Source organism: Pseudophryne corroboree, chromosome 3 (assembly GCF_028390025.1).
Source record: "Pseudophryne corroboree isolate aPseCor3 chromosome 3, aPseCor3.hap2, whole genome shotgun sequence".
Lineage (NCBI taxonomy): Eukaryota > Metazoa > Chordata > Amphibia > Anura > Myobatrachidae > Pseudophryne > Pseudophryne corroboree.
Genome location: NC_086446.1, coordinates 5,483,316 through 5,504,043, shown reverse-complemented (window position 1 = coordinate 5,504,043; position 20,728 = coordinate 5,483,316). Strand labels below are relative to the sequence as shown.

Below are 20,728 nucleotides of genomic sequence, written 5' to 3'. Positions count from 1 at the left end.
CTTTTGCATGGGATTTGGGTAGCAGTGAGTGGTCCTATAACGGACTGGTTACTGGCTGAAGAATAAAGCTGGACCGGACTGGTTACCGGCTGAAGAATAAAGCTGGACCGGACTGGTTACCGGCTGAAGAAAAAAACTGGACCTGACTGGTTACCGTCTGAAGAATAAAGTTGGACCGGACTGGTTACCGGCTGAAGAAAAAAGCTGGACTGGACTGGTTACCGCCTGAAGAACAAAGCTGGACTGGACTACTTACCGGCTGAAGAATAAAGCTGGACTGGACTGGTTACCGGCTGAAGAATAAAGATGGATTGGACTGGTTACCGGCTGAAGAAAAAAGCTGGACCGGACTACTTACCGGCTGAAGAATAAAGCTGGACTGGACTGGTTACCGGCTGAAGAATAAAGCTGGGTTCGGACTGGTTACTGGCTGAAGAATAAAGCTGGACCGGACTGGTTACCGGCTGAAGAATAAAGCTGGACCGGACTGGTTACCGTCTGAAGAATAAAGCTGGACCGGACTGGTTACCGGCTGAAGAATAAATCTGGACCGGACTGGTTACCGGCTGAAGAATAAATCTGGACCGGACTGGTTACCGGCTGAAGAATAAAGCGGCAAAGGGCCTTTTTTTATACCTGAGCAGGAAACAGCAGGAAGTGGCAGTGAGTGTAGTCTCCCATTGGGCCCTGCTGTCATGTGACCAAAGTAAAGATGGTGGCCCCATGCAAGAGATAGCGGGTCCCTGGGGACCCTGCAGGGAATCGCTGCAAGCTCACAGTACCCAATGGACCCCCTGCTGGACCCGCAGCATTACAGGTAAGTGTATAGGACGCCGGTGCTGGCCGCACGTCCTGACATACTGCTTGTGAGTGGCTCCTGTCACTCCGAGGCTGCGCCCACACTGTCTACAGCTTGCTGCCCTATTTGGACATCTCTGCCGGGGACTAAGTGACATATCCCTGGGGCCCCTCTGATCCTTGTTGCAGATGTCCCCTTTGACCCCCCTTCCCCCACCACCTCTCTGTCGCTGGCTCTGGGTCTCATCAATATACCAATGTGACTGTCACTGTGTGATCTATAGAGAAGCTGTGTGTGTCTTATACCTGGATATTATACTGTTTTATCCTAATTAATTCACACTTTATTATTTTATTGTTCTTTTAGGTTGACGACATGGTTGATATTAAGACAGAAGATGCAGAGGGAGAAGAGATGAATGTGACTGATGTAAAGGCAGAAGATATAGAGGGAGAAGAAGAGACGTATGTGACTGATATAAAGGCAGAAGATACAGAGGGAGGAGAAGAGACGTATGTGACTGATATAAAAACAGAAGATACAGAGGGAGAAGAAGAGACGTATGTGACTGATATGAAGGCAGTAGATATAGAGGGAGAAGAAGAGACGTATGTGACTGATATAAAGGCAGAAGATACAGAGGGAGAAGAAGAGACGTATGTGACTGATATGAAGGCAGAAGATACAGAGGTAGAAGAAGAGACGTATGTGAGGGGTGATCAGCAGTGTAAGGAGGAGGAAATCCCTACAGATATCAGCACAGGTGAGTAATAAACACTTATTACAGAAAAGAGTCACATATTCTCCTTGCTCAGTCACTACAGCAATATCTTATCCTACACCCTTCTCTGTCAGTACAAACTATTGAGTGAAATGTGTCTACCCAGTGAGGAAGTCCAGAGCCATCATTCCTTATTAGACTCTTTTTCTCTGCCTCACATCATGTCACTGTGTGTTACCAGCCCAGAGATCTGGCCAGTCTCCTTCAACACTCTCTGGTGTATCTCATACATCAGGAGCCATCAGCCCTTATTATACTCCTGTTCTCCCCCTCACATCATGTCACTGTGTGTTACCAGATCAGAGATCTGACCAGTCTCCTCCACACTCTCTGGTGTATCTCATACATCAGGAGCCATCAGCCCTTATTATACTCCTGTTCTCCCCCTCACATCATGTCACTGTGTGTTACCAGATCAGAGAGCTGATCAGTCTCCTTCCCACACTCTCTGCTGTATCTCATACATCAGGAGCCATCAGCCCCTATTATACTCCTGCTCTCCACCTCACATCATGTCACTGTGTGTTACTAGCCCAGAGATCTGACCAGTCTCCTCCCCACACTCTCTGGTGTATCTCATACATCAGTAGCCATCAGCCCCTATTATACTCCTGCTCTCCCCTCACATCATGTCACTGTGTGTTACCAGCCCAGAGATCTGACCAGTCTCCTCCCCACACTCTCTGGTGTATCTCATACATGAGGAGCCATCAGCCCCTATTATACTCCTGCTCTCCTCACATTATGTCACTGTGTATTACCAGCCCAGAGATCTGACCAGTCTCCTCCCCACACTCTCTGGTGTATATCATACATCAGGAGCCATCAGCCCTTATTATACTCCTGCTCTCCCCCTCACATCATGTCACTGTGTGTTACCAGCCCAGAGATCTGACCAGTCTCCTCCCCACACTCTCTGGTGTATCTCATACATCAGGAGCCATCAGCCCCTATTATACTCCTACTCTACCCCTCACATCATGTCACTGTGTGTTACCAGCCCAGAGATCTGACCAGTCTCCTCCCCACACTCTCTGGTGTGTCTCATACATCAGGAGTCATCGGCCCCTATTATACTCATGCTCTCCCCTTACATCATGTCACTGTGTGTTACCAGCCCAGAGATCTGACCAGTCTCCTACCCACATTCTTTGGTGTATCTCATACATCAGGAGCCATCAGCCCTTTTTATACTCATGCCAGCTGTATTCAAGCTGCAGTGTGCACATGGGGGTTGCTGATATTCCATGGTGTGATAAAGGTGGTAGCTGGTGGTCTTGGTAAGGCTTTTAGGTATCCCGGAGAGTGTGCCATATGCAGACCTTCAGTGTTACAGTAGTCAGTATAGGATGGTGGAGGGATGGGAGGCCGAGGTGTAACAAGGGTCTTTGGCGGGCGCCCAGGGCAGGGTGAAGAATATTGCCAGAAGATTGGCATGGTAGACTGGGGGGGGGGGGGTTGTGGTTTCACTTTTTTGGTGAGTAACTGAGATAAACAAGGGGCAGGCAGAGAGAAAGACCAGGGGCAGAGAGAGGGGGTCCTGAGGAAGAGAGAGAACAGGGGCAGAGAGAGAGGGTCCTGAGGGAGAGAGAGACCAGGGGCAGAGAGATGTTGGCTCCAAGGACTGCACAAATACCTGCCCCATCCTGATCCCATTGGCTCGGCGGCATCTACCAGCCCCAGGTCCAGAGCAGAAATGGAGATGTGCATACAGGAATTCCGGGGGATATTGATTGAATAGGCAAACTCCAGGCATGATGTCCAGTAGCGGATACTCTGGCCGCTAGCACACTGCCCTGGCCAGCGACGCCCCCATCTGCCAGGCCTGCCTCCGTGACCAGGGCACACACCCGGCTGGACCAGCTATTTTACGCCTCTGCTGGCATGTCCAAGTTTTATGCGTTTCAGCAATGATGGGCATCTTTAGAAGCATGGCAGGCATGGCAACATCCCAGGGGCGGTGGGATGGATACCATAGCGGATTGGCTGTCAGAATTTAGACAAAGCTGTCTGACCTATTTCAGGAAGGCAACCAGAGGGTTGTGGACCTGCGCAGATTGGGGATTGGTTATAGGCGATAAAGAAAAACGAAACAAAACTGAGAACAGCATTAAATAGTTGGGAATGTCCCAGGATTGGATGCATGACCATAGCGGAGAGGTAAGGACGACGCAAAGATCACAGTATCAGAGCTTCACCGTTTAGCTGATTTTTGGGGTTAGAAATGATCACAATCCACTGCCAGATGCCATCTCCATGCGCAGAAGCTTTATGGAAGAGTTCCATGGAAGAAGCCTTTCCTTACCGCAAGCAACAGAATGTAGCTCCTGAACTTTGCAAAATGTCATTGTAGCTAGCCATGATCAGATAAGCGTCAGGTCAGGCTGTAAAGAGGTATCCGATGAATGGACTTGAGCTGAAGTGGCAGAGACCACTGGAGGCAGAAGGCATGGAGGCCGGATATAGTTCCTTCCCATGAACTCCAGGGACAGGACACTACCTGTGACAACTGATCGCTAGGTAACTGTGACTACGAAGACTGGGAACTTCAGTAACTGTGTTCGGTAGACATTAACTGAGAACGTGATTGAAAGACTTGGACAATATGACTGAAAGACTTGGACTGTGAACTCTGTATTCTTGGTAACTGGTCAGAGAACCGAAGGAATCGCCAACAGCTCCGGATAACCCACAGCTTCCACCTGGCGAGCTGGCAGCCGCAGGAGGCGGTGCCGGTACCGAACTCGGAACCAGAGTGCAGAGGATAGCGGAGTATCATGCTGGAGAGCGAAGCAGGAGATATCCACGGACTCAGAGCACCAAGCAACAAGGACAATTGTAGGAGCACAGAGCTAGAGCACCTTCTAAGAAGAGCAACATAAAGCACTGGCCGTGTTTGTTTCAAATCCAAATCCTTTTAAAAGGGGAAGCAGACTGGGATTGGGTGAGAAACCACAGAGAGCACAGCAATTGTATTCACTGCATGCATTGGTCTCCAACATGGCAGCTCCCAGAACTGCAGATACAAAGAAGTGCTCTTTCCCTGCTGACTCCCCGATTCCTGAGCTTCAGTGCTCACACCAGCTGACTCTGCCAGACGCACTATAACCTCTCACGAGTGGGAACCGGTCACTCGCCGCCTCAGCACAGCCAAGACCCGAACAGGGAGACCGTGGGACCCGGTGCCTAAAGTAAGACCCGGGATCCTCAAAATGAGACAGAAACGTAACTTTTTGGCCGTGCTCACCATTGTCACTTTTGGAAATAAAAATGGACCTCAAGGAATACCCGAATGTCAGATACGGTAGCGGATTATTGATGCTTTGGAGCTGTTCTGCTGCTAGTGGCCCTTGTGACAATAATGAATCCTACTAGAGATTTTAGGCTAAAATCTGAACATGGCCATTGCTGGACCTCAAACTCACCTCAAAATCTATCTGAAATGGTTGTGGGAGCACAAAATAAAAGTGTTACAATGACCCTGTCCGTATCCAGATTTGATCTCAATTGATAACCTTTGCTATGCACTAAATAGGGCAGTCCACAAGCGGTGACCCAAGACTATCAAGGTCCTGGAAATGTTCTGCATGGAGGAGTGGTCCAAGGTCCTTCACCGAGTCTCCTCCATCCTTACTAAGCATTCCAGGGGAGATGTCACCAAATATAAATAATGAGCGGGTCAAAATATTTCTCTTACGTCCTAGAGGATACTGGGGTCCATTTAGTACCATGGGGTATAGACGGGTCCACTTGGAGCCATGGGCACTTTAAGCATTTGATAGTGTGGGCTGGCTCCTCCCTCCATACCCCTCCCACCAGACTCAGTTTAGAAAATGTGCCCGGAGGAGCCGGTCACGCTGATTGAAGCTCCTGCAGTTTTCTGCATTTATTTTTTATGTTTGTTATTTTCATGCAGGGCTGGAACGGCTCAACCTTTTGAAGGGTTAATGGTCTCGTGCCCCGCTGACAGGACACTGAGCTCCTGAGGGAACTATTTGCAAGCCCCACCACGGCGAGCGTACATTCCTGCTGCATGCCGCCACCTCTAACAGAGACAGAAGAATGAAGAGTAGTGAGTACTGAGCCGGCATCCCGGTTAGCGGGCGCCGGCCACTATGGCGGCACGAGTGTACGGAGACGAATGGCTTTTAGACGGAGCGGAATTCGTCTCCAGATACAATACACAACTGCGTCTCTGTACACTGTACCCACACTGGCAAACATAGCCTTAAAACGGTTTAAGCACAAAAATTACCTCAGGCAGTGAGAGGATCCAGCAGCTCATCAGCGCCATTTTCCCTCTGCAGTAGACATAGACGTTGACTGACAGGGACGCACAGCTCCTCCGGAGTGACTCCAGATTACCTCAGCAGTACCAGGGGGTCATAGCAGGGGGGCAGCGACTATTAGTGTACTAAGGAGCAGATGTATTAACCTGGAGAAGGCATAAGGAAGTGATAAACCAGTGATAAGTGCACGGTGATAAACGCACCAGCCAATCGACTCCAATATGCAAATTGAGTTAGGAGCTGATTGGCTGGTGCATTTATCACCTTGCACTTATCACTGGTTTATCACTTCCTTATGCCTTGTCCAGGTTAATACATCTGCCCCCATGTCCCCTATCAAGGTACTTAGTCTGCGACCCGGCTAAGCTTGGCATTAACGGTAAGGGCGCGGTGGGGGCTGGCTCCAGACAACTCTGTGTCTCCCTAAAGAGCTTTGTGGGTTACTTGTGCTTAATCTTTTCCTGTGTGTGTGTGCCGTCACATTTATATTATGTCAGGCAAAGATTGTGCACCTTGTACCGCAGAGTGTTGCTCTTCACCAGGGGGCTCGCTACTGGGTACTCAGGGTTCACAGAATAGTGGGGCTGAACCGGAGTGGGTTAATTCTCTTAAAGGAATGATCTCCACTCTTTCTACAAAATTGTCCCGCAATGAGAAAGAGACGCAATACTTAAATTATCTAACGGTAAATCCTTTCTTTAAGATCCCAATAAGATTGGGTGTCCTGCTTCAAAGCAGACAATTGCACGCTGGATCAGACTTACTATCTATCATGATTATTCCACGGCAAGTTTGCCGTGTCCAAAATCTGTACAGGCCCACTCTACTAGGTTGGTGGATTCTTCCTGGGCGGCTGCCCGGGGTGTCTCGGCTTTACTGAGCAGCTACTTGTTAAGGTTCGAACACGTTTGCTAAGTTCTACAAGTTCGATACTTTGGCCTCTGAGGACCTTCAGTTTGGTCAATCAGTTCTGCAGGAACCTCTGCACTCTCCCTCCCATACTTGGAGTTTTGGTACATCCCCATAGTACTAAATGGACCCCAGTATCCTCTAGGACGTAAGATTAAATAGGATTTTAATTATCTAACGGTAAATCCTTTTCTCGTAGTCCGTAGAGGATACTGTGCACCCGCTAGGTGCTTCGTTCTTCCTGCACTGTTACTTGGTTAAGCATTGTTAGTTCAGCTGTTGCTGTTCCTGTTTCAAGTTTGGTTAGCTTGGCTTTCCTCTTGTTGTGTGTGCTGGTTTGGAATCTCACCACTATCCTTAGCTATCCTTCTCTCAAAGTATGTCCGTCTCCTCGGGCACAGTTTCCTAGACTGAGTCTGGTGGGAGGGGCATGGAGGGAGGAGCCAGCCCACCTTATCAAATTCTTAAAGTGCCCATGGCTCCTAGTGGACCCGTCTATACCCCATGGTACTAAATGGATCCCCAGTATCCTCTACGGACTATGAGAAAAGGATTTACCGGTAGGTAATTAAAATCCTAATTTTGGTTCCAAAAGGCAATGAGTAAGTAAAAGCTATGCACCTTGCCAGTCTGTTACGCTTAGAATGTCACTCATTGCATGGGTTTATTTTTATGTATACTGATTGTATATTAAGTAAGCTAATTATTCTGCACTTGACTGTGTGTGTGTGTGTGTGTGTGTGTGTGTGTGTGTGTGTGTGTGTGTGTGTGTGTGTGTGTATATCTATCCGTTCAGGCCTTGAAGACCTAGAAAAACTAAATCTGGGTTTTACATTTCTAGTATACTCTTCTCTGTCACCCACCTTCTCCTGGATAACCCTGTGCTCATTTCCAAAACTAAAGTCATCCCATTCTCCCCTTCTTTCAACTCCCAGTCTCAAGTTGTGTTGACAACATCTCTCCTGTATATTCCAAATCCGTTGTCTGGGTGTCATTCTTTACTCTCCCAATCCTGCCACATGTACCTCCGTGATATCCCCAGGATCAGGCCCTTTCACACTCTGGAAGCCACTGAAACGGTTATTAAATCCATTATCTCTCACCGAGATTACTGTAACCTAGTCATCCACCACAGCCTACTGAGCTCCCACCTTGCCATTCTTCAATGTGTCCTCATCACCACTGCCTGTCTCATTTTCCTCTCTCACCGATTTACTTCTGCTGTACTCCTTTGCTCCACTGTCTCCGTCATATACAGAATATATATCACACTTATCTCACTCCCCTGCAGAGCCCTCAACCACTATTCTCTTCCCTACATCTTCAGTCTAATCTTCACATGTTCCCTCCTGTCCTCTTCATTCTACCAGTGACTGTGGCCTCTCCTCCCAGATCACCATTGCCACCTTCAGTATTTCACCTGTACTGTCCCCAAACTCTGCCATGCCTTCCCAATCAGACAATCATCTAAACACTTCTCCGTGAGTTAGAAATGGTACCATGAAACATCTTGGGCATACCCCTTAGATGGCAATTTTGGGACTTTTCATCATCATCATCATCTATATCATAAAATTTATCTTATTACAGGGAAATGTTAATGCTCCTATATATTGTTTTTCTATACTCAGCAGTTGGACACCTCAGCAGGAATATCTCAGAAGAATATCTCCGTTTCTCCTCAGATGGTGAAATCAAAGATTACCTCACACAAGATGTTCATGGAGAAAACTCTATTACTCCATCTGGTCCCACTTCTCATGGAGAATGTTCTCTTGATAACTCAGATATTGGTATATCTATTGCAGCTCTTAGAGTAGATATGACTTTGCCTTCTTCTATAGATACCAAATATTTTACACAGATCACAAAGTGTATTAGCCATCCCCCAGCTAAGGCAGGTGAGAGGCAGTTTTCATGTTCTGAGTGTGGGAAATGCTTTAAACGAAAACACACTCTTTTTACACATCAGAGAATTCACACAGGTGAAAAAACATTTTCATGTTCTGAGTGTGGGAGATGTTTTACACGTAAAGGACATCTTATTATACACCAGAGTATTCACACAGGTGAGATGCCATTTCCATGTTCTGAGTGTGGGAAATGTTTTAGAGATAAATCACATCTTGTTAGACATCAGAGAAGTCACACAGGTGAGAAACCATTTCCATGTTCTGAGTGTGGGAAATCTTTTAGAGAGAAATCAGATCTTGCATCACATCAGAGAAGTCACACAGGTGAGAAGCCATTTCCATGTTCTGAATGTGGGAAATGTTTTAGACGGAAATCAATTCTTGTTACACATCAGAAAAGTCACACAGCTGAGAAGCCATTTCCATGTACTGAATGTGGGAAATGTTTTAGAGATAAATCGCATCTTGTTAGACATCAGAGAAGTCACACAGGTGAGAAACCATTTCCATGTTCTGAGTGTGGGAAATCTTTTAGAGAAAAATCAGATCTTGCATCACATCAGAGAAGTCACACAGGTGAGAAGCCATTTCCATGTTCTGAGTGTGGGAAATGTTTTAGACAGAAATCAATTCTTGTTACACATCAGAGAAGTCACACAGGTGAGAAACCGTTACCATGTTCTGAGTGTGGGAAATGTTTTAGAGGTAAATCAGATCTTATTAAACATCAGAGAAGTCACACAGGTGAGAAACCGTTTCCATGTTCTGAGTGTGGGAAATGTTTTAGAGATAAGTCAGATCTTATTAAACATCAGAGAAGTCACACAGGTGAGAAACCATTTCCATGTTCTGAGTGTGGGAAATGTTTTAGAGATAAATCAGTTCTTGTTAGACATCAGAGAAGTCACACAGGTGAGAAACCGTTTCCATGTTCTGAGTGTGGAAAATGTTTTAGAGATAAATCGCATCTTGTTAGACATCAGAGAAGTCACACAGGTGAGAAACCATTTCCATGTACTGAGTGTGGGAAATGTTTTAGAAATAAATCAGATCTTGCGTCACATCAGAGAAGTCACACAGGTGAGAAGCCATTTCCATGTTCTGAGTGTGGGAAATGTTTTAGACAGAAATCAATTCTTGTTACACATCAGAGAAGTCACACAGGTGAGAAACCGTTTCCATGTTCTGAGTGTAGGAAATGTTTTAGAGATAAATCAGATCTTATTAAACATCAGAGAAGTCACACAGGTGAGAAACCATTTCCATGTTCTGAGTGTGGGAAATGTTTTAGAGATAAATCAGATCTTATTAAACATCAGAGAAGTCACACAGGAGAGAAACCGTTTCCATGTTCTGAGTGTGGGAAATGTTTTAGAGATAAATCACTTCTTGTTAGACATCAGAGAAGTCACACAGGTGAGAAACCATTTCCATGTTCTGAGTGTGGGAAATGTTTTAGAGATAAATCAGATCTTATTAAACATCAGAGAAGTCACACAGGTGAGAAACCATTTCCATGTTCTGAGTGTGGGAAATGTTTTAGAGATAAATCAGATCTTATTAAACATCAGAGAAGTCACACAGGAGAGAAACCATTTCCATGTTCTGAGTGTGGGAAATGTTTTACATTGAAATCAAATCTTGTTACACATCAGAAAACTCACAGGGTTTAAAAGCCATTTCCATGTCCTGAGTGCAGTTAATGCAGTCAAATTTCACACTGCCTAAGGAAGCAGACCGTGACATGCATTGCTCTTGGACACCACACAGATTATTGATTTAACCATTTTTTATTTTATTTTTGTTTAAATTTCTAATTGTTGTAAGCCTATATGTTATTTTATCTTTCTGAAGTGGGGTACACTTGGGATTCCACAGGAAATACATCGGGGATGTTGATCCGAGGTACCAACAGGCTAAAGCTTTGACTGTTCCCAGGATGCACGGCACCGCCTCCTCTATAACCCTGCCTCCGGACTCTGGAGCTCAGTTTGTAAGTTGGTGCCTGCAGTGCAGGTCGACTAACAGGTGGGGCTGCGCTAGGCAGCCCTGAAAAGCTTTTTTAAGAAGACTTTAAGGGCTGCAGCACTGTTTAATGTAATTTTGACATTCTGTGCTGCTGCTGCTGCATACTCCCATGGCTGAGTTCCCGTGTACTTGCAGCGGAGGCGCACCGGTCTTCAGGCACACCACCGCTGATGCTCTCCTGAATTGCGTGGCTGCACATCAGGGAGGAGGTAAGAGGGTCCCCCAGGTGGGACCCACCGGTAAACCGTGGTCCCAGGAGACGGACTGCGCTGCTGGCATTGACACTGTACTGCACAGGGACCCCACTATATCCACCAGGGCAGGGAGCACTGGTCGGATTTACTAAAATCCATTTTACATAGGCTCCACAGTACCCGGTGGTGAGAACCAGCAGAGGAGATAATCCGCTGACCTGTAGCCCCTCCCACAGCTCTAGGTGCCATCTACTGCTGGTGTTCCTGCCCTGGAGCTGCATTTCCTTCTCCCTCACTCCCTGACAGATCCTGGCGCCATCTTTACACTAATAGCTGCGCTGATCTCTGGGACTGCTGGGCACTGTCTCCTCTGTAAAGCTGCCTGTCTCATCAGCACTAGTGCATTTACAGGACACTTCAGTATTTTACATGTCATTTTAGACATTGTTAGTACAAGCAATCTGTGATATACATCCAGTAGTTACTGTGCATTGTTATATCTGTATTTATACATATTTATATGTATTTTTACTAGTCTAGTGCAGTTTTATTGTTTATCTGTAATAACTTCTGCATTGTACCTGTGACTGAGTGTGCCTGTAGCTGCTGTGTGGATTCCATTCTCGTGTATCACACTACTTGCTATCACTATATTCTGTACCCTGGGGGATAGGTGCGTCAGGGTCTCATATTATATAGTGCTACACAGTATATCCTGGTAGGTATTTTTACTGTGTGGTTCAGTCGCTTTATACCGCATTAATTGTCTGCCCTGTATTTCCTGTCACATAACAGGGGGTTATTTGCAGGTATTGTATTTGTCTGGCTATATTGTACTATTGCGCTCTAAGGCTACATTCTCTATAATGTCTGCCACACGGTGGGAAATCCGTGCCCGCTTCTGCATCATGCAGTGCTGGCACCACGGATTTACCTGAAGGTACTGGATGCCATATACCTCCCAGTCAACCCGCAGCACCTGTGGCCAATCATGACCCACCTTGGGCAGCATTCTCATGTATGCTAAACACACTTGTGACACGTCTTACGCCCCCTATGGGACCTCCGGTACCATTACAGCCACAGATTGTCCCTGTAGTCAATCTGCCCTGGGTGGACACTCTGTCTACTCAGTTACAACAACTAAATCAAATATTGGTTAGTAAAAAGTCTACCCCATGCCCCGCCGGGACCAAGGGGTCAGCTAAGCAGGTCATTTCTTCCTCACAATCCACTAATATTTCAGATGATTCTTCTGATGAGAATGGAGAATATACTGATCCATCAGACACTGATACAGCTGATTCTGATGCAGAATCTACAACACAGGTTGATGTTCCTGACCTGGTGGAGGCTATTAAGCTGATTCTACAAATAGATGATGAGATTGAGCCCACTACTGTGTCTAAGAAACCTGATAAGTTCAAACGTCAGAAGGGTCCTAAAGTAGTCTTACCACATTCTGACAATTTAATTGACATACGTCAGGAATCCTGGGCATCTCCAGGAAAGAAATTCTCCCTGTCTAAGAAGATGCTAGCTCGTTATCCTATCCCGGCGGACTTGAGTAACAAGTGGAAAACTCCACCGCCGGTGGACTCTCATGTCACCCATCATGTGGTGTCATCTACACTGCCTGTCACATTACTGGAGGAACCGACAAATAAGCGTGTGGAGGGTTGCCTGAAGTCTATTTACTCCCTTACAGGTGCTGTACATAGACCCACTATAGCAGCCTCCTGGGCTGCGAAAGGAAATGATGCATGGGTTCAGGCAATTGAGAATGAGCTGCCTCAGGATTGTTCAGACACTGCCAGACAATATCTGTCTTATGTTACCACAACCTCACACTATATTCAGGAGGCGGCCTCTGAGGCAGGTATTATGGCGGCCAAGGTGTCTACTATGTCCATCCTGGCTCGCCGGATTCTGTGGTTAAGGTCATGGAAGGTGGACCTGGATTCTTAAAAGACCTTTGAGGTACTACATTCTCTTTGGGGAGGATCGGAATCAGATTGTGACTGACTTAGCGACTGCTAAGACTGCGTTTCTCCCAACTACTAATCCTTTTGCTCTGAAGGCTAAGAGTACCACTTTTCGTTCCTTTCACCTTCCAGGGAAAGCAAAAGGTCAGGCATACCGAAAACAGGCTCGTACCTCCAAAACCACTAAGCCCAAAATGAAACAATCTTGGGCCCTTCCGTCAGCCTGCTTCCAAACAAGACAAGCCTGCTGCATGACTGGGTGGACCTCCCTCTGGGGGACCCCAGGGTGGGAGGCCGACTTCTGTTGTTCGCCCAGGTCTGGTTGAAGACCACTTTGGACGCCTGTGTGTGAGAAGTTGTCTCACGGGTATACATTCTCTTTTAAGAAACGCCCCCTTGCCAGTTCTGCATGACTTATATCCCTGCAGACCCGTTGAAAGCGCAAGCTCTCCACTTGGTTGTACAATCCCTCCTGGACACAGGAGTGGTAGTGCTGGTACCTCTGTCCCAAAGCTGCAGGGGATACTATTCAACCCTGTTTCTAGTTCCGAAGCCAAATGGGTCCTTCCGGCCTATACTCAACCTCAAATCATTGAACAAATTTGTGAGAGTGTCCAAATACTGTATGGAAACTCTGCGCTGTATTGTATTGGCCATGGAACCCAAAGACTATATGGTATCCCTGGATATACAGGATGCTTACCTGTATATACCTATTGCCTTATCGCATCAGCAATATCTGCGGTTTGCTATTGGCAACCTACATTATCAGTTCCAGGCTCTGCCATTTGGACTGACCACGGCTCCTCTGATCTTCACCAAGGTCATGGCCGTGATGACAGCTCATCTCCGCCGTCAGGGAATCAGGATCCTTCCGTATCTGGATGACTTTCTGATCCTGGCGAACTCCCGAGATGTTCTCCTCAGTCATCTGGAATTGACACAATTCCTACAAGGCCACGGGTGGCTCATCAACTGGAAAAAGTCCTCGCTGGTCCCTGCTCAGAGCATGGTGCACCTGGGGGCACTACTGGACACACACAAACAGAGACTGTTTCTGACTCCAGAGAAAGTCCTGAAACTTCAGGACAGGATTAGATACGTCCTCTCTCGCCCAAGAGTGATGATACACTTGACAATGCAAGTACTAGGGCTCATGATGTCCGCTTTCAACATGGTGGAGTACACTCAATTTCATTCCTGCCCTCTGCAGAGGTTAATCCTTTCCAAATGGGACGACCTGCCTCATCGGATCTGGTCTCCTGATCTCCTTGACTCTGGGGGTTCGTTTGTCACTGAGCTGGTGGCTACAGGACCAGCAGTTAAGCAGGGGCCATCCCTTTTTTATGTCCAACTGGGTCCTCCTGACAACGGATGCCAGTCTGCAAGGTTGGGGCACGGTGTTTGAGCAACACTCTCTCCAGGGTCGATGGACCAGGGAGGAATCTCTCCTCCCGATTAAACATTCTGGAAATGCGGGCAGTGTTCAATGTGCTGACGCTTGCCCTGCCTCTGGTACAGAACAGGCCTGTTCAAGTACAATCAGACAACGCCACCACGGTGGTGTACATAAATCATCAAGGCGGCACTCGAAGCCGCATGGCAATGCTGGAAGTATCAAAAATCCTCCGTTGGGCAGAACGCCATCTGCCAGCAATATCGGCAGTGTTCATTCCCGGAGTACTCAACTGGGAAGTGGATTTCCTCAGTCGTAAAGACGTGCATGCTGGAGAGTGGAGTCTTCATCAGGAAGTCTTTCAACTCCTAGTGGACAAGTGGGACCTACCAGATGTAGACCTGATGGCGTTTTGACACAATCACAAAGTTCCGGTCCTCAGATCAAGAACCAGGGATCCTCAAGCAGTGTTCTTGGACACACTGGCAATTCCATGGAACTTTCGGCTGCCTTACGTGTTCTCTCCAGTGTCACTCCTGCCCAGGGTACTACGGAAGTTCAAGCAAGAAGGAGGAATACTACTGCTAGTCGCTCCAGCGTGGCCTAGATGGTATTTGTTCTCAAACCTGCAGGGTCTATCGATAGAGCATCCTCTTCTACTTCCTCAACGCCCAGACATCCTCGTTCAGGGCCCTTGTGTCTACCCGGACCTGGCCAGACTGGCTTTGAAGGCGTGGCTTTTGAAGCTTCACTCCTGAGGGCCAAAGGATTCATAGAGGCGGTTATCCAAACTATGCTGAAGGCCCGCAAACTGGTTTCTGCACGGATTTATTATAGGGTCTGGAATTCTTACTTCACCTGGTGTGATGCTAAGAATTATAATGCTTCCAAGTTTAGTACTTCCAGACTTCTAGCTTTTTTGCAACAAGGCCTGGATTTAGGACTATTGCCTCTGCTAGACGGGTGTCAGACTTAGGAGCTTTGTCCTGTCGTTCACCCTTTTTGATTTTTCATCATGACCGTGCAGTTCTTAGAACTCACCCAGGTTATCTACCTAAGGTGGTGTCATCTTTCCACCTTAACTAAGAGATTGTGGTTCCGGCCTATAACTCTTCTGGATTGTCCTCCAAAGAATGGTCTTTGGATGTGGTCCGGGCTCTCCGTATATATGTGGAGAGCACTGTCTCCATCAGGAGGTCAGATACCCTTTTTGTACTGTTTGGTTTTCACAAACGTGGCTGGCCTGCGAACAAGCAAACCTTGGCCAGATGGATTAGGATGTTGGACCTTCTTGGGCGGCCCGCCATGGCGTGTCCGCAGAACAATTGTACTAGGCGGCTATGTGGTCCTCAGTGAACATGTTCATCAGGTTCTATGCCTTTGATACTTCCGCCTCCCAGGATGCTTCTTTTGGACGCCGGGTTCTTGTGTCTCAGTGTACCCTGCTGCAGAAAAGGAGAGTTATGGTAGACTTACCATAGTTAAATCTCTTTCTGCGAGGTACACTGGATTCCACAGAGCGCCCACACTGACGCACTTAGCTTATTTGGGTTTGTATGGCATTAGCCGCTGGTCCCTTCTCCTGTCGTGAGAACGTGGTTGTATGTGACTAACATCTGCCGTCTCTTACCTGCTACTGCATTGGACTGGTTAATGAAACTGAGCTCCAGTGCCCATAGGCGGGGATATAGAGGACGCGCTGCAGTGCATCCTGGGAACAGTCAAAGCTTTAACCTGTTGGTGCCTCGGATCAAGATCCAACTCTACACCCCGATGTATTCCCTGTGGAATCCAGTGTACCTCGCAGAAAGAGATTTAACTATGGTAAGTCTTACCATAAATCTCCTTTTCAATTGCTGTTTTTAATAATATTATACTGTGAAGTCTTTAGTGTATGTTATTTTGATCATTTTGTGCATTAATAACGTGACTATATAATAGGAGCTCTTCATTTCAGGACTGAACAGTGTGTAATTTACGATTTGTTAATGTAAAATACAGTTGTTTCTGTCTGAACTTACAGGAGTATCAATCATCCATGACAAGGCTATTAAATTATATTAAACCCGTGTACTTAGTTGCACGATGGTGTTCCACCTGATTGTGTGGTTTCAAAGCACAAAAGAGCGAGTCATTCCTAATAGAATAAAAATATAAGTACAAGTATCGCCAATTACAGTCTTTGCCTGGGTCAGGTTGGTACAATGTATACACAGTAAACAATATAGAAGTACCCTAGTAACACACAGTACAGTTTAGGTAAGTTGGTCACTACACCACAGGTTACAGGATAAAGAGATGTATTGGGACAAGCTTTCATCTGTCTTCTTGAGTCATGGGAACCTCTTACTTGTCATCGTTGTTGTATCCATGTGGCTTATATCTTCAGCCAATCACCACTCAGAGTAACAGCTTTACAGGTAAAACAGGAATCTAGTAGCAGCATGTGTATTTACCAGCCAAACCGTAACTATATGCCGTGAGATCACTTCCATAGTCACATATATTCATACAAGTATATACAGTGCAATATCTTACACAGGAAATTGTATTATGTCATAAAGAAAACAAACGCTAATATACAATAATGTGTGATATTGAAATGGAATATTTACGTATATGAAAAATAATAAACATACAGAAAGCTGTTCATTATTGTACTTCATTCAATTGTAATATTTGGCTTTAAATGTGAAAAAGCCGCAATCGCATATGACCAAGTCGCATACAATCAATTCGCCTGCTAACGATCGTATACAAACAAGTGGTGCGATTTGTGACCTATGTACACTTGGTTTCAAATATATACAGTATTGTGCAAAAGTTTTAGGCAGATGTGGAAAAAATGCTGCACAGTAAGAATGCTTTCATAAATAGAAGTGTTAATAGTTTATTCCTCATACATCCTAGAGGATGCTGGGATGCTTCAAGGACCATGGGGTATAGACGGGATCCGCAGGAGACATGGGCACACTATAAGACTTTGAATGGGTGTGAACTGGCTCCTCCCTCTATGCCCCTCCTCCAGACTCCAGTTTGATTCTGTGCCCAGCGAGACTGGATGCACACTGAGGAGCTCTCCTGAGTTTCTCAGAAAAAGACTTTATTTAGGTTTTTTATTTTCAGGGAGACCTGCTGGCTACAGGCTCCGGGCAGCGTGGCAGTGAGGGGAGAGAAGCAGGACCTACTTCTTAAGAGTTCAAGGGCTTCTTCTTAGGCTACTGGACACCATTAGCTCCAGAGGGTTCGATCACTACGGTACACCTAGCTGCTTGTTCCCAGAAAACCGCGCCGTCACCCCCCTCACAAAGCCTGAAGATAGAAGCCGGGTGAGTATGAGAAGATCAGAAGATTTCAGTGACGGCAGATCACGGCACTGCAGGGCGCAGGGGGGGGCGCCCTGGGCAGCATGGGGGGCCGCAAATACCACGGGCATGCAATATAACAGTGCCCAGGCACTTGTTAAGGGACCCCCGCCAGTATAAAGAATTTTGAGCGGGACCTAAGCGCGCCATGTCGGGGGCGGGGCTTAGCCGCATAGCTCTCACCAGCGCCATTTTCTCTTCACAGAAGGCTGCAGAGACGCTGGCCCTGATCCTCCACACTACTGTGCAAGTAACAGGGTGCAAAACGGGGGTGGGGGCACTAGTAATTGGTGATTTATATTGTTGATAAAAGCGCTAGCAGGTCTGGACAGTATTGTTACTGACTTCAGACCCGGGATAGGCGCTGGGTGTGATCTGGCAGAACTCTCTCTGTGTCTCTCTAACAGGCTCTGCTGTGGGTCTGTCCCCTATAGCCCAGTGTGTCTGTGGCTGTCGGTACGTGTGTGTGTCCACATGTCGGAGGCTGAATGCTCTTCCCAGGAGGAGGCTGGCGTGGGGACAGACAGTTCTGTGAGAGTGCCAGTGTCGGCACCGCTGACAGATGATTGGGTCAGTATGCTGAGTGTTTTAAATACTAATGTGACTAAGTTGGCTAAAAGGTTTGATAAATCTGAGTCTAAGAACCAGACATGGAGGAAATCCATGGAAGATGCTTTGTCACAGGTCCAGACCCCTTTGGGGTCGCAGAAACGGGCATTTGACCAAATAGCAGATACGGATACAGACACTGATTCTGATTCCAGTGTCGACTATAGTGATGCCAGATTACATCCAAAACTGGCTAAGAGTATTCAGTACATGATTGTGGCGATAAAAGACGTTTTACATATCACGGAGGACCCTGCTGTTCCTGATACTAGGGTCTGTATGTATAAAGGCAAGAAACCTGAGGTGACGTTTCCTCCCTCTCATGAACTGAACGCGCTTTTTGAAAAAGCTTGGGAAAATCCAGACAAAAAGATACATGTTCCCAAAAGAATTCCAATGGCTTATCCGTTTCTCTCTGGGGACAGGGACAGCTGGGAGTCAATCCCCACGGTAGATAAAGCTTTGTCGCGTTTATCCAAAAAGGTAGCGCTTTCGTCCCGACACGGCAGCCCTGAAGGATCCTGCGGATCGTAAGCAGGAAAATACCCTGAAGTCCATTTATGTCACTACAGGGTCGCTACTCAGACCCGCTGTTCCTGCGGCATGGGTGAGTAGCGCTATTGAAAAGTGGGCGGATAACTTGTTATCTGAGGTAGATTCCCTAGACAGGGATAGTGTGCTTTTGACCTTGGCTCATATCAAAGATGCTGCAGCATATTTAAAAGAAGCAGTAAGCGATATTGGCCTTTTGGGATCAAGGGCCAATGCCATGGCAGTCTCTGCTAGGAGAGCATTATGGAATGCTGATGCGGATTCTAAGAAGGCGATAGTCTTTACCGTTTAACGGTAAGGTCTTGTTTGGTGACGGACTCACTGACCTGGTCTCTACGGCTACAGCGGGTAAGTCCTCTTTTTTACCTTATGTACCTGCACAGCAGATGCAGTCCTTTCGGACCAATAAATTAAAATTAGGACGTGGGTCCTCCTTCCTTGCTGCGAGGGGAAGAGGAAGAGGAAAAGGTCACAGGTTGTGGCAAGTTGCCAGGAGCAGAAGTCCTCTCCGGCTTCTACCAAATCCACTGCATGACGCCGGGGCTCTGTTGCAGGAGCCGCACCAGTGGGGGCACATCTCAAGCTCTTCAGTCAGGTCTGGGTGCACTCGGACCTGGATCCTTGGATAGTAGACATAGTATTCCAAGGGTACAAGTTAGAGTTTCAAGACGTGCCCCCTCACCGATTTTTCAAATTGGCCTTACCAGCTTCACTTCTGGACAGGGAGATAGTAAGCGCTGCGATACTAAAGTTGTGTCAAAATCAAGTAATTGTCACGGTACCCGTCTAAGCAGGGGGAAGGGTTTTATTTGAGCCTGTTCGTGGTCCCGAAGCCGGATGGCTCAGTCAGACCGATTCTAAACCTAAACCTAAAATCCCTCAATTTCTTTCTAAAAAAATTCAAGTTCAAGATGGAGTCCCTACGAGCAGTGATCTCCAGTCTGGAGGAGGGGGATTTTATGGTGTCCCCATATATCCTCCACATCAGGCTTACCTGAGATTTGCGGTGCAGGGTTGTCGTTACCAATTTCAAACGTTGCCGTTTTGTCTGTCCACGGCTCCGAGGATTTTCACAAAAGTAATGGCGGAAATGATGGTTCTCCTGTGCAAGCAGGGAATCACAATTATCCCGTACTTGGACGATCTCCTCATAAAGGCGAGGTCCAAGGAGCAATTGTTAAAGAATGCTGCCCTTTCACTGACAATTCTGCAACAACATGGTTGGCTCCTAAATCTGCCAAAATCACAGTTGGATCCAACGATACGGCTGTCGTTCCTGGGTATGATTCTGGATACAGAATTGCTGAGAGTTTTTCTTCCAGTGGAAAAAGCTCTGGAAATACAGAACATGGTAAAACAGATTCTGAAACCGGCAAAGGTGTCAGTTCTTCACTGCACTCGGTTGCTGGGGAAGATGGTGGCGGCCTACGAGGCCATTCCGTATGGCAGGTTCCATGCCAGGGTGTTTCAGTGGAACCTGCTGGACCAGTGGTCCGGGTCTCACCTGGACATGCACCGGAAAATTATTCTATCTCCCAGGACCAGAATTTCCCTTCTGTGGTGCATGCACAGTTCTCACCTTCTGGAGGAACGCAGGTTCGGGATTCAGGATTGGATCCTGGTGACCACGGATGCAAGCCTCCGAGGCTGGGGAGCAGTCACACAGGGAAGAAACTTTCAGGGAAAGTGGTCAAGTCAGGAAACTTGTCTACACATAAACATTCTGGAATTAAGAGCCATCCACAACGGCATTCTGCAAGCAGAACATCTTCGAGGTCTGTCGTTCTTGATTCAGTCAGACAACGTGACAGCAGTGGCGTATATAAACCGCCAAGGCGGAACAAAGAGCAGAGCGGCGATGGCCGAGGCCACAAGGATTCTTCGCTGGGCGGAAAGACATGCCAGCGG

At 47.0% G+C, this 20,728-nt stretch overlaps 1 protein-coding gene across 1 annotated transcript in view; it reads left to right on the top strand.

The window, feature by feature from the left end:
* The window catches only part of LOC135054501 (zinc finger protein 271-like), a 42,071-nt gene extending 25,125 nt beyond the window's left edge, over positions 1-16,946 (top strand). The window contains exons 6-7 of the mRNA XM_063957620.1: positions 1,166-1,562; positions 8,410-16,946. Coding sequence (XP_063813690.1) covers positions 1,166-1,562; positions 8,410-10,364 — 2,352 coding nt within the window. The 3' untranslated portion in view covers positions 10,365-16,946. The remainder of the gene's footprint in view (positions 1-1,165; positions 1,563-8,409) is intronic.
* The last annotated feature ends 3,782 nt before the right edge of the window (positions 16,947-20,728 follow it).